Genomic DNA, 15,079 nt, shown 5'->3' with positions numbered 1-15,079 from the left:
AAGTCACTTAACCATCATTGCCCCCCAAAAAATTTAGAAATAAACAACAACAACAAAAAAAAACTTGGAATGAAAAACATGATTCACACTGTCCATTTATGCCTGTCTATTGTATACACATTTCTTAAGGAAGATTTAACTCATAATGATTTTATTATTTGTGGTATATTTATTCTCAAAAATGATTTAAATGTAGCAATTGAGTATTTAACTACAAATAATAATTCACACATATGAGGGCAGGTAGATCACTGAAATAGTGGCAGAGTCAGGATTCAGACTCTGCAGAATTCACACTCAGGTCCTCTTGACTCTAAATCCGGTGATCTTCCCATGGTATAACAACAAGGGAAAAATAATGAATTCTTTTTTAGGACCAGGTTCTACCAAATCTTTTACAAATCAGGTTAACAGATAGGAAAATAGGCCCACTTCATATCTCTCTACTTTTTCTGTCTTTCAATGAGAGAATGAATGAGCAGTTCTAACAATCTAAGTCCCAGAAACAAGTTGAGAAGCAAGAGTACTAGATTAATACTGAAACTGGGGAATTAATTTCAAATAGTTAGGTACTAGCAAAATATTTTAATTAAAATGCTTTAATTAAAATTTAATCTAATTAAAATATTTTAAAACAAAAGATATGTTGTTATAGCCTGATAAAAACTTGTCCTAAAAGATTAAATGGTTTTTCATCAGAAGTATTTTGTTTGGACAACTTTATCCAGATAACCATACTGGTCCAAATGGGCAACACTTTCCTTTCATGTATATTCCATTTGTTTTTTAGTTTTGTGTTCTATATTATTTCTCATATTTGACTGCTATTACTTTGTCAAGGCCTCTTGTTTCATAAAACAGGAACCAAAGATTTCCTTCAGGGAATGCCACATCATTGCAGAAATGTCATTACCCTCGTGAAGGCAAATCAAAGTGCTTTAGAATAATCAAAGCTTTTATCAATTTTTTGTTAACCCTTAAAGTATCCATTGGCTTAAAAAAATGGACATTTTGTAAAATACATATTTACTCCAGGACTCATTGAAATCCTTATTTACCAAATAATACTTTCAATCTGCCTACAGGATACCCAGGCAATAAAATCAAGCAAATCAGCCTTTCCCCAGCACAACCTACGTATCTACCAAGTAATAAGCATTTATTAATCACCTACTATGCACTATCACTGTGAATAGAGAGTTGAAAATAAAACAGTCCCTTTTATAAAGAAGCTTATGTTCTACCAAGGAGAAACCCATTAAAAATCCATATATCTTTGGAGGCAGCTAGGTAGTGCAGTGGATAAAGCACTGGCCCTGGATTCAGGAAGACCTGAATTCAAATCCAGCCTCCGACACTTGACACTTACTAGCTGTGTGACCCTGGGCAAGTCACTTAACCCTCACTGCCCCGCAAAAACAAAACAAAATATATATATATATATATATATATCTTCATATATGTAAATACAGAGAGATGCAAGACCATTTTTTTAGGAGGAATGCACTAGCTGGTGGAGAGAATCCTGAAAGACCTAATCTAGAAGCTGACATATAAGCTTGTGGTGGAATCTAGGGTTTTGAGAGGTAGAGGTGAGAAGGATATGCATGTATTCCTGGCATGAAGGACAACCAATGTGAAGGCATATGGACAAGAGTTTAAGTATTGTGTATGAGAAATTGTAAGATAGTCATTCTGGCTGGCTTTTAGTATATGTAAAGGGGAACAATATAGAATAAGACTGGGGGCTGCTAGGTGGCACAGTGGATAAAGCACCAGGCTTGGATTCAAGAGGATCTGAGTTCAAATCCGGCCTCAGATACTTGACACTTACTAGCTGTGTGACTCTGGGCAAGTCACTTAACCCTCATTGCCCTGCCAAAAAAAAAGAAGAAAGAACAAGACTGAAAAGGTAAGTCAGGATCAGGTTGTGAAGATCTCAGAATTCCAAGCCGATTATGGTTGATCTCAGGGGTGATGAGAAATCATTGAAATTTACTGAGTAGGGGCAGTAACATTGTCAGATTTACTATTTAGGAAAATCATTTTGGTAGCTATGTTGAGGATATATTTGGAGAGAGTATAGTTTGAAAGTAGGGAGACCGGGGCAGCTAGGTGGCACAGTGGATAGAGCACCGGCCCTGGGGTCAGGAGTACCTGAGTTCAAATCTGGCCTCGGACACTTAACACTTACTAGCTGTGTGACCCTGGGCAAGTCACTTAACCCCAATTGCCTCACTAAAAAAAAAAAAAAAGAAAGAAAGTAGGGAGACCAGTTGGGAATTTATTGGAATGGTTGAGACAAGGTGAGGAGCACGTGAATTGAGTGGTGGCCATGTGTAAGAAGAAAGGCCATGTTGTGGAGGTAGGAACGGCAATATAGCAATTGATTTGATACATGGGGTAAGAGAGTGGAGATCAGAGGATGATACTGAGAATGTAGGTGATTTGTGGAAGTGAGAGGTAGACAGCACAAATTCTGTTTAATTTGTGATGGCTTTATGGGACATCAATTTGAAAGTGTCTGATAGGCAGTTGGTGATGCAAAACTGGACCTCTGGCAGTCATCTGCATAGAAATGATAATTACATATTAGGGAGGAAACCAAGGGGGAAAATGTCCAGGACACAGTTTGAGGTTATACCTTCCTATTCAAGGGTTATAATATTGATGATTAACCAGTTAAGTGGACTGAGAAGGTAATGGTCAGACAGATAAGTGTGTCAAGAGTGGTGTATCATGAAAACCTAGAGAAGAGAGAATACACAAGATCAAAGCCAATCAACAAGTATTGATTAAACGTCTACTATGTGCCAGGTATTGTGCTAAATTCTGGAGATAAAAATAAAGGTCCAAAAAATGAGGTAAATATAAATATAATGATTAACATTTTCTATGATGTGGAGAGGTCAGAAAGGATGCATATTGAGAAAAGGCCATTCAATAAATTAGTCCTTGGTAGCACAGGAAATTAAATATATAGTGACTCTAAATTGTGCCAGTCCCTGACTCAAAATGAATGCTTAATAAATACTTGGTGATTGATGGAATATATAAATAAAAACTTACTATTACAGTTCTCAAATACAAAATACAAATACAAAAATACTAAAAAAATTGACAACATATCCTACAATTTAGGGTGTAAGTCTTAGGATATTTCCTGAGGTATACAGAGTCTAAGTGATAGATCCAGGAACACACAGCTATTAAGTGTCAGAGGCTAGATGTTAATACCTGCCTTCCTAACTCCAAGTCTAACCCTCTTTCAACTGCCTCTTGCCAGAATTTTTACCAGCCTTTTCAACTTGCTTGGATTTCATGGAACCTCAAGGACATCTTAAAAGATTTTTTCTCCCCTTCTCTCTGAAGAACAGTCTACAACACCATTGTATTACCAGTTATACCATGGTAGTAAAAAAATTAGCCTATTGAGATTGCATCTTTTAGGGGAAAGTAAAGACCTTGCCTGGTTACTCAATGGGGAAAACTTTTTTGTTCAGCATTAATTTAATTCTCATTTTAGGATTATCTGATCTGCTGTGTGTGTGTGTGTGTGTGTGTGTGTGTGTGTGTGTGTGTGTGTGTGTGATGCATACTATGGATTGTTCAGTTGTTAAATATGAAAACAGGTGGGATTTTTTTTTTTTACTTATGAGCCAAAAACAGTGTTTGCAAATGAGTAAATGCTGTGTGTGTGTGTGTGTGTTTCTTAACCTTTGCGAGAAGGAAGGGGAACTAATGCCTTTTTGTAGTTGAGTGAAAAATGACAAGTTATAAATCCCTAAGAGAACAGGGGTTTATAATTGAAGTATTGACAGCTGCTTATCCCAAATGGTGTGAATTAGATGGTCTACCTTAATTAGTTTTGCACTTTTGATTGAGTGTTTTCAACTAAACAGTGTGTTGGGCAGGGTGGATAGTTGTATTATGTAGTTATTCCCTAATGCTGCACTACTCTTAGTAACTTCTGAGACCTGAGGAAGTGGACGTGAATAGAAAGAAGCTTGAGGAACCCTAATGAAAATTCTTTCTGAAAGCAATTTTTTATAGACTGGGAAAGCTTCTAACTAATACTCTCATTTATTGGGTTAATTTTCAGATAGTAAAATTACTCAGTGGGAAGATCCAAGATTGCAGAATCCTGCTATTACTGGTCCAGTGAGTATTTTTTTTTATGGTGTATTTTTTCCCAGGTCATTCCTTTGTTTCTTTGCTAAGTATGCATTTATTGTATACTATGGCTTAACTTCATGTCACTAGAATGACAGGATAGTTGACATTCCTCTTTCCATTCACCAGACTTTCCTCCAGTTCAGACATATGAAACACTCTTTTTGAAGGGCTTCTCCACAGAAGCATGAGTGATAATTTACAAATGTGTGGCACTCTCTACTTTTTCCCCCCAAGGTTTTTGCAGTCTTAAAGCTCTATGTAAATTTCATCCATATATTATCTGGTTATTATAGAATTGAAGGTAGAATTAATATAGAATTAAAAGATGAGGCAAGGTGGGTAACTTTGTACTTATGATGTAATAGATAATGCTCACAATGGGCTACTTTGACATGAACTAGGGAAAGTTGACCTTCTAAAAAGAAAGTCCCATGGCTTCAATATTTCTCTAGGCCATTAAAAGCCCCAGATGTAGGTAGACAGAGAGACAAAATGCTTAAAGGCACCCAACAAATTAGTGTCATGATCATAGCTATGACTCAAGTCTGGCTATGACACCATTCTTTCTACTGTACCACACTGACTCTCATCACAAAGTCAACTAGATATGATCGCTTTTCCCTGAGATTTTAGACTTAAGACAGTAATGACAGATTCATTTAGGATATTCATCATACAAAAACATTAAATAATTTAAGCATTTATATTTTGTTCAAACCAAGGGTAAAGGGAAGGGTGTTTATTACTGAGGCAGGTGAGTTCTTTGGTAGGATTTCACATACCAAATCATTGTTCCAAAGTATTTTCATGGTTATACAATCTGAGCATTACAATAAGCTTATGAAGTATCCAGAGCAAGTATGATTACTTCCATTTTATAGATTCAGTCATTGAAACAAAAAGAAAAAAAAAGTGATTTGCCTGGTGTCACAAAGTTCATAAGACTTGAGCCTAGATCATCTTTCTTTCTATCATTAGGTTATGACCATTAGATCACTGGGTGGATGATTTTTGGTGGGCAAGATTAAGATTGTCACTTGCCCTACCTAATGGTCAGAGTAAAAGAGATTATAATCATAATAAGTACATTTTTATTTTCCTAGGTGGCAGTTTAAAAAAAAAGAATTTGTATGGGAAGAGAACAAATGATTTGGCCCATTAAACTGTTCAGTCCAAAAAAAGATAGTGTGCCTATCCATTCCTCTGCAGAGGCTGTAACTGTCAGGCTCTTCTGTCTATCAGTAGGACAACAGTTTCCTTCTAGGGGAAGGTGAAAACGTGTTCTTGTTCTTCCATTTGAAAAACTACCCAAGAGAGAAAAAAATAATAAGTCGTGGGGGAGGATAATGATTTTTGAACTTCCCATGCATCATTCTCCACCAGAGGAAAGAACAGAAATATCTCAACCTCCTGGTTTCCACCCACATCTAGTCAGCATCTACCAGGTTTACAAATGGCTCTTTCCAGTCAAATATTAGGCAACTAGAATGTGTGCGAGAGGTTTGAGTCAGATTGAGATAAAAATTTCTTTTTTTTAAATAATATTTTCATAAATCCATGTAAGAATAATTTTTAATATTAATTTAAACATTTTTTGAATTCCAAATTCTTTCCTTCCATCCTTCCCCTGGCCCTTCCTTGAGATATCAGGCAACTTGATATGGATTATACGTGTTCAATCATACAAAAATATATGACCATACTAGTCATGTTGCCTTTAACCTTTCAATAGTAGTTTGTTCTGCACTTAATTAACAGATCTATCAGGTTCTTATTATATTATCAATGCATGTCCCAGATAGACTGAAAGCTCCTAGACATCAGGAACTTTGTTTTATCCGAATGTTTTATCTCCCAGTGAGGTAAGGGGATTATCCCAGTACTCAGTACCCTTTGCACTCTTTGCAGAAACCGTGGTCTTCCCCTGCCACCTCTCTCTCTCTCTCTCTCTCTCTCTCTCTCTCTCTCTCTCTCTCTCTCTCTCTCCCCTACATACATACACACACACACACACATGCGGAACTATATAAAATTTCCCATAGAAAATATATGCACATGAATAGATTTTTCAAAGTCTATTTAAATAAATAGACTATGGGGAGTTATATACAAATATAGAAATAACTTTAAGGCTTATGATTCATAAAGTGTTCTGAATGTTGGCTCAATAAATGTAAAAATTTTAAGTATATTATTTTCATGATCTCTATTTATAAATATCTCTTTTTCAGGCTGTTCCTTATTCCAGAGAGTTTAAGCAGAAATATGACTACTTTAGGAAGAAGTTAAAGAAACCAGTGAGTAATTCTGTCTTTTTGTATTTGTCATTTGTCCTTTGGAAGTTACCATGGCCTCATTTAGTAAGAACAATGTGATTATGGCATTTTTGTTTTTATTACCCAAACTCAACCTTTTATAACATTTTAAAAATTATGCTTTGATCTACTTGGTTCTTCACCTTTCATATTTTCTTTTCATAGTTAATGATAAATAAGGATGTGTGTGAATTCAATCAAATTTAATTCTATTGATCTGTGAACTCCCTGAAGGCAAAGACTATGATTTTGCCTTTGTATTCCCATTGCTTATGATGACTAGCACATAGGTACTTAGATACTTGTAGACTGACTGAACAGATTGGAAAAAATTTAGCGATTTTGGTAAGCAATACAATGTGCCTATTTATTATGAAATCTAAAAATAAGTGGTAATTGTTTTCATCAGAAACAAAGCAAAAGAGAAAAAATAACACACTGGGATAGTTGGAACTTGGGCCAAGGGCAAGAAAAATGACCTGTTGTTTATGGACATCTTAGTTGTTTGTAGCCCTCTGCTCTTTTTCTCCAAGGCTTCTATATAACCCATTAGTTGGATTCTATGGCAGTTGGACTGAATGTAAAGTTTCTGTTAAAATACTAGCAGGATGAGATCTGAACTTTTGTTCTTGATTTTACAGGCAATCTCTCTCATCTTTACTTTCTCCCTCTGCTGTTTCCTTTCCTTTTTATAGTTACTTCCTCATTTAATTTAAACTTTATACAGCTGTCCAAATAATTTTCCTTAGGCTCATGTCTATACCTGTTACTGTCTGGCTCAAAAGCCATCACAGGCTGCATATTAGCCTCCAAAGTAAAGTACATACTCTTTAACCTGTCATTTCAGGACGTACGTAGTTAGTTTCCATCCTGCCTTTTTAGCTTTATTTAATTTTGCTTCCTTTCAAAGTTGCTGTGTTTTGACTCAACTGGACCACTCATTGTTCTCCCAATTCAGCATTCTGTCTTTTCCCCTGTGCATTGTCACAGTCCATATCCTGTGCCCATAATTCATTCCCTTCTTTCTGCCTTTAAGAATCCTTAGATCTTTTCATTAATATGTGTCCCGAATTGAATTTTATTAGAACTTTCTTTCCTTTTTCCTGTGTAATTCTCCGGCTTTGTCTCTTCTGCCTTGCTCTACTTTTTGAATTCAGTTATGAAGTGTCACCAGAGTAGGCCTGACTCATTTTACTCTTTTCCCTTTACACCCTTTTTACCTCATGCATTTGATTCTAGGTTTCACAGCTAGGCAGGCATTGGCTGGGAATGTGTAAACTGTAGCACAATTTTCGTTCATCCTAAATGTCTTTTTTCTGCCTCTTCTCTCTCCTACTCTCTCTTCTCAAGCATAAACAGATACTGATGAGGATATTTTGCCTGTCCTCCAAAACAGTTATTTTTTTAAAGAAAATCTTGCCTTCTGAAATATATGCATCACCTACATTCTCTGTCATTATTTCACTTGCTGAACGCTGTCTGATGTTGACTTTCTTGACAACCCATATAAACCCTCAGGAGAAGGGTTGTTTCCCCATGGGCTCTTGCTGTCAGGGCTTTCTTTTTCATTTAGAAGTCTAAATGGATTTCATGCTCCCAGGAGACAAATGCCTTTACAGGCAATCTCCTTTACTTCATGCTAATTAGGTTTACTATGAATTATCTGTCAACAATAGACAGCCTTCCCCAAAGTTCAGGTAGAAAAATTGACTTAAAATCATAGGACTGTGATCTAGACCGAATAGATTATTTTTCCTTACTTTCCCCATAAGACAGATATGCTTTTTACTTAATTATTTTTAATTAACAAATTTATTTTCTCAACCTCCTCCCATACATCAAACGAAGTCTTTTTAAAATACTCATAGCTGAGCAAAAATAATTCCTGCATTAGCCATATCAAAAAAAAAGCCCCATCTTGCACCCTGAGCTTATACCCTCTCTGTCAGGAGATGAGTAGCATGAGTCATCATCAGATCTTCCAGATTTATGGCTGGTCGTTGTGTTGATTAGAATTCCTAAGGCTTTCAGAGATTGTCTTTTACAATGTTGTTGTTATTGTGTAAGCTGTTCTCCTGGTTCAGCTCATTCCACTCTGTTGGTATCAGTTCATTCTGGACCTCCCATGTCCCTTTCATCATTTATTACAACACAATAGTATTCCATTACATTTATACACCATAATTTTTTCTGCCATTCCCCAAATGAAGGGATTCTCTTGTTCTTGGCTGTTACAAAAAGATCTGCTATAATTTTTTGTACATATGATATCCAGCAAGTTTCCTAGCAACAGTGCCATGATTCTGCCTTGGCTAGGTGGATTATTCAAATTTTACTAAGACTCTCCTCCTCTTGTTATAGATAACTAGAGCTGACTGTCCTTGGGGTACCAGATGCTAGAAAATGCCTGATAAAGATAAAAAATGGGACAGGTTTTTCTTTCATTCATCCTTTCTTAATAGGCAGCATATGTTAGTGATTCAGTCTGAACAATTGTTAAAGGATGCTGAATGTTTCCTATCTTTCCATAAAGAAGCTTACCTTCTTTGTAGAAGAAAATCCCCAAATGTGAGAATCTGCATGGGAACCGTTCAATCACTGCTTCAATCACTCTTCCACCATCTCCTTGCTGTTGTCATTTTTTCTGACGATAAGTGTTTTGTATCTTCTTTTATATAGGCTGATATTCCAAATAGGTTTGAAATGAAGCTCCACAGAAATAACATATTTGAAGAATCCTATAGGAGAATCATGTCTGTGAAGAGACCTGATGTGCTCAAAGCCAGGCTGTGGATTGAATTTGAGTCCGAAAAAGGCCTTGACTATGGAGGTGTGGCCAGAGAATGGTTCTTCTTGTTGTCCAAGGAGATGTTTAATCCTTATTATGGTCTCTTTGAATATTCTGCCACGTAAGTATGTGGAGTATATCTGGAATTTTAACCTAAGTCAGAGAGTAAATAGCTCACCAATTTCAGCTGTATTAATTCTCCTGGAATAGGCCCCTGGAGCATGAGTCTAGAAATTATTCTTAATCCACTTGGTGTTTTAATGTGTTCAACGAAAGCCTAAAAGTGACTGATTCTTTTCTTGTCTGTTGTACTCATATAATTGAAATTGAAAATAAGTTTCTGGTAATTATGGCATTCACAGAGAGAGAAGCAATTATCATTGCTAATGTTAATTCAAGAGAAGAATTTGTCATTGTCACGCTTCTAAGAAGGATAAAGTACTTTTATGAGCAAGAATAGCCACTGAAGTCAAATTATGAGGTCTTTGGGGACCCATGCTTCGGTATACAAGTAGCGAGAAGAGCAATAATTCCTTCATAATTAAGGATTTCAGAGTCCCCACATACGGAAACTGAGAGAGTTTACTTGTCATTCTAAGCAATCAAACAATATTCACTTTAAAAAGTCCAGCATGAGTGTGTGTCGGTCAGATTAGTTCATGAAAAGATTAATATTGCTTTGAGGCCCTTGTTAAAGGGTCTAGGAACTTGCCTCACTCCTCCCTGTCCTTTATTTATTATATCTTATATCCTTTACTTAGGCACCAGATTCATGAGTCTTCCTTTCTTTCCAGTGGCTGGGAGTTTGGGAGAGTAGCTTTGCATACTCTAGATAACCCAATTACATTAAAGACACTTAGATGTATTTGAAATGAGGTGGTGGGACCAGGTAGCTTCAGTGGCTCCTCCCAGTTCTAAATGAATGATCCAGCCAGTGAAGGAGGAAGCCTTTTTGGAACACCTGCTTTGTGCCAGCCACTGAGCTAAGTGCATGAAACGCAGAAACAAAGGATGAAATGGTATCTCCTTCCAGAAGAGAATATTTTGCTGGATTTTGTATGCAAACATGTTGGGATATGAGGAAGAACAAACGACGTGCTCTCCCACAAAAATCAGTGGAAGCACCCCTGAAATAGAATGGAGATTGAGCTGAATTCAGTTTATTATTTATTTCAAAGGCTTCTTTCTTAGTCTTTAGACAATCCTAGATCCCTGTGGTGATTAGAAAATCCTGACTCAGGTGTATAAGCTGTGTGTCATAAACCTAGAATTCTCCTCTTCTTTTTGAGTCAATGGGCATATGGGCATGTCTCAGAAGTCAGGAATTAACAAACAGATATATTTTTCTATTAAATTATGCAATACATCCAGTTAGGCTGAAATTAAACAGAAAAGAAAAAAAAAACCCTTCAGTTGATTTTCCATTCAGTCCTTTTTTATTTCAATGTTATTACATAGTTTTCTTTTCTTTCCTTAAAGGGACAACTACACACTTCAAATCAATCCCAATTCAGGCCTTTGTAATGAAGATCATCTGTCCTATTTCACTTTTATTGGGCGTGTAGCAGGTCTGGCAGTTTTTCATGGGAAGCTCCTAGATGGTAAGTTATTAAAAATGCTAAAACAATGAAAATTGTATTCTGTTCTAATTTTGTTTGTTTCATTTATTTTTCTGATTAGGGATTCTTTTTTTAAAAATATTATTTCATTTTTTTTCCCAATTACATATAAAAAACAATGGGGGGGGCGGGGCAATGAGGGTTAAGTGACTTGCCCAGGGTCACACATCTAGTAATATCAAGTATCTGAGGCTGGATTTGAACTCAGGTCCTCCTGAATCCAGGGCCAGTGCTTTATCCACTGTGCCACCTAGCTGCCCCCTAAAAACAATTTTTAACATTCATTTTTTTAAAATTCTGAGTTCTATATTTTCTCCTTTCCTGAGACAGTAAACTATTTCATTTAGGCTATACATATGCATATTAGTCATGTTGTGAGAGCAGACAAAAGTAAAAAAAAAACAACACATCAACAACATGAAAAAATAAAGAAAATGAAAAACAGTATACTTTGATCTGCATTCAGACTCCCATCAGATCTTTCTCTGGAGGTGGATAGCATTTTTCATCATGAGTCCTTTAGAATTGTCTAAACTAATCAAGAAACTTTAACACATGCTACTGAAGAGCAACAAAGCACCTATCCTTGTCCACAATGGAGCTGCTTTCCCTAAAATTAGCCTAGTTATTTTGATATTAGAAATGTAGTGCCTATACACGTTTTAAAAAAGAAAAAATATACACCCTAAAATTGGAAGACCTCATACCAATTGGACTATTGATTAAGAATTAAGAGAGGGACCTTAGAGGTCATTTAGTTCATTCATTCACTTTATGACTGAAGACCAGAAAACATAAGTGACTTACCTAAGGTCACACAAGTAGGAAGTAGCCGTATGATTTTAACTAGCTCCTCTAACTGCAAATCCAGTTGCCTTTTCACCATACTGCTTCCTATTTAGATTTAATCTCTCCCCTTTTTCCCATGCCCACTCAAAAAGAGATTTCTATCTTGCAATAGCTAGATTGGTAACAGATGGAAAAACTAATGAAAAAGTTCATTTTAAATGATCTAATCTATCTAATATCATGCCTGTTCTCCATGTGTCCCTTCATTATAATTTTTCAATGTGACTAGATAATAAATAATTTCAGGTAATTTTATGGCCTAGCTAACTGTGGAATCATAGTGTTCCGTAGAAGATAGGGCATAACTCCTTCCCAAAGTGGTCCAAGATCATATTCGGAATACATGGACATCTGACACTTTGGGGACTTGCATAACTGAATATTGAAAGAGTCATTTTCTTCAGAGAAAATCATGGAACTCTTCAGCTGGGAGAAGAAAGCAAAGCACTTGTAGAATACTTCAGGATTCTTTGAAAAGGACAGAGAGAGGAGAGAGCAGGAGTATTTATGTGTGCTATTAAAAGATTGAGATTACAGGAACCCTGAAATGGTGTTTCTAGGGTAATGTTCTCCTTCCTCATTTCTGTCCCTTGGCTTTTCTGGCAACCATCAAGGCCCAGCTAAAATTCCAGCTTCTGTTAGAAGCCTATCACAATTCCCCTTCAATCTAGTGCTTCTCTCTCCCCTTAATAAAACTGTCTTTCAGGGCAGTTAGGTGGTACAGTGGTTTAAGCACCGGCCCTGGATTCAGGAGGACCTGAGTTCAAATTTGGCCTCAGACACTTGACACTTACTAGCTGTGTGACCCTAGGCAAGTCACTTAACTCTCATTTCCCCACCAAAAAATAAAATAAAATAAAACTGTCTTTCCCTGTCTATGGCACTTCAATAATTTCCTCGATATTTATTCCCTCTGTTTCCTCCAAAATTCTACCTTTTTTTCGCATTCCCTAAATTTGGCTTTAGTCCCCAAACCTTAATCCTTATCCTCCTGACTACATTCTTTCTCTCCCTCTTTGTCCTTTCTCTTCTTTACCTCTCCTTGTCCCTCTCACTCTTTCTCTGTTTCCTTCTTCTTTTCCTCCCTCCTCCTCTCAACAGGCTTCTGAATATTTCCAAAAGATATAGGATAGAACTTATCCTCCTTGACTTCTCAATAGCATAGTGCACTCTTGACCCTTGCTGACAATGTTGACTCTTAATAATTTCTCTTTTTTTAAAGCCAAAATGAGGATGAGTTCTGTCCTGTATCTTTTGGTACCCCAAATACCTACTCTATCCATAGGTTGTTTTTGACATTGCTGTAGTGCCTGTAATTATTCTTTCTGCCTTTTCAATAAGAGGATGTCTTTTATTTCATGCTTTGATGCTCAACAATCGTAAACACTTGAAACTAAATTCAGGTATCACCTTATTTCAGGTTTCTTCATTAGACCATTTTACAAAATGATGCTGGGAAAGCAGATAACTTTGAATGACATGGAGTCGGTGGTGAGTAAACACAGATTATTCACATTTTAAATAATTGTGGTATTTTTTCTTAGGAAAAAAAATTAGACTGTGATTCTTTTAGTCCAAATGCTTCTCCCTCAAGATAATAATAACAACAATAATAATAGCTAACATTTATCTAGAGTTTACCACGTACTAGGTACTGCACTTGAAATTGTCTCATTTGATCCTCACAGCCACCCCAGAAGTAGGTGTTACAATTATCCCCAATTTACAAACGAGGATCCTGAGGCAAACCAAGGTCAAGTGACTCTCCCAGGAAGATATTTTAATAAATGTAATATAGTTTATTGGGGGAGGGAGGTAGAAGGGAGAGAAATAGGAAAGTTTCTTAAATGTTATTTTTTAGTAAGCAAAATATGTTTTGTTTGCCATGGAATTGCCAATTATTCCAATCTTAGCAAATATGCCTAATCTTAATTTTACTGAGGGATGCTAGGAGAAGAGTAATGGCTTAGATGATTTAAATCTACATATAATCAAGTTAGCTTATTCTATCCAATTTCTTCCCTACCATACTTCTTTCTAGAGGTTGACAAAACATAATCATATTTATTCTTCATCCTTCACCTTTTCCCTGATATTTCCATTCCCAAATGAAATGAAGTGTTGAGTAACTCTCTGGTTATTGACAATATCAAACCTAGTACATATACTAACAATTTTCATTCATCTTGATCGCATATTTTTGCCATTTTCTTGAACATTAGTGATAAACCCCAAAGCATACCTAAATCCAGGCAAAGTTGTTATCTACACCAATTAACATTCGTCTTTCCTTTCTCATATATTCACCTAGACCACACTGCCTTGAGAACTATTCATGGATACTGCTGTTTCTAGAAATTTACCGCATATATATATTCTTCTCATTGGGAAATGAGAGTTATTCTGGGGATAGAACAAGTTAACATCATTAAATGCTATAATTTGTAGTCATTCTAAATGGACATCATTCACAAATCAGATGCTTTTGTGTTGCTCATTCATAATTTTTTGTCATTCCTATAGGATAGTGAATATTACAACTCCTTGAAATGGATCTTAGAAAATGATCCCACTGAACTTGATCTCATGTTCTGCATAGATGAAGAAAACTTTGGACAGGTATGTTTGCTCTTTGTTGACTGAAAGTTGTATTTTCTTTATCGTATCATAATGATGTTTTTTTTTTTCAATAAGTAAAGAACACTAAGCAATTTTAAATGGTGCATAATTTTCATCTACTGGCATTAGGGTTACTTGATTGCTTTGGTAGGGTGCCAGATTCCTGTGCCAGTCTTTTACTAGCAAACACTAGTGGATGTTTTAAGACTGCTCTGTGGGCAATAAGCCCACTTCTTCTTAGAGTCAGAGCCAGCCATCAGAGGCTGTGCTTTCTCAGTTTGGAAATTCAGGTTCTCTCTCAGAGTAGAAGCCAGTTAATCCACACTTTCATTGGTTAGACAACTGCTACACCAAGTAAAGTTTATGGTATCATATGTTGTTAGAGCTAAAAGGTACTTTGAAGACTACCAAGCCCAATTCCTTATGTTGTAAATGAGGAAACTAAGAGTAACCTTATGCAACAAATTAGTAGAAGATCCAGGTCTAGAACTCAAATGTTCTAATTACCACACCAGCCCATTGCTCTTTTGCTATTTCATGGTGACCCATTGGATGTGAAACCAGTACATCTCCCCTAAATCCATGGACTTCAATCTCCTCAACTATTCCTTGGAAAAATCATCTTTCTGATGTCTCTTGCCTTGCCCAGGAGGATTAGCAAGCTACAGTCTGTCTTTCATTGCAAGAATTTTGAAAGGCCAATGTAGACTCTG

At 36.3% G+C, this 15,079-nt stretch overlaps 1 protein-coding gene across 8 annotated transcripts in view; it reads left to right on the top strand.

The window, feature by feature from the left end:
* The window catches only part of NEDD4L (NEDD4 like E3 ubiquitin protein ligase), a 478,713-nt gene that overhangs the window by 426,287 nt on the left and 37,347 nt on the right, over window positions 1–15,079 (top strand). For all 8 annotated transcript variants that reach the window (XM_043980385.1, XM_043980391.1, XM_043980397.1 and 5 more), the window contains 6 exons: window positions 4,103–4,161; window positions 6,408–6,473; window positions 9,171–9,400; window positions 10,759–10,880; window positions 13,168–13,238; window positions 14,271–14,366. In XM_043980385.1, the coding sequence (XP_043836320.1) occupies window positions 4,103–4,161; window positions 6,408–6,473; window positions 9,171–9,400; window positions 10,759–10,880; window positions 13,168–13,238; window positions 14,271–14,366 (644 nt within the window). The remainder of the gene's footprint in view (window positions 1–4,102; window positions 4,162–6,407; window positions 6,474–9,170; window positions 9,401–10,758; window positions 10,881–13,167; window positions 13,239–14,270; window positions 14,367–15,079) is intronic.

Source organism: Dromiciops gliroides, chromosome 1, assembly GCF_019393635.1.
Source record: "Dromiciops gliroides isolate mDroGli1 chromosome 1, mDroGli1.pri, whole genome shotgun sequence".
NCBI lineage: Eukaryota > Metazoa > Chordata > Mammalia > Microbiotheria > Microbiotheriidae > Dromiciops > Dromiciops gliroides.
Note: the sequence above shows the minus strand (reverse complement) of the source record. Positions and strands in the feature narration are given on the sequence as shown.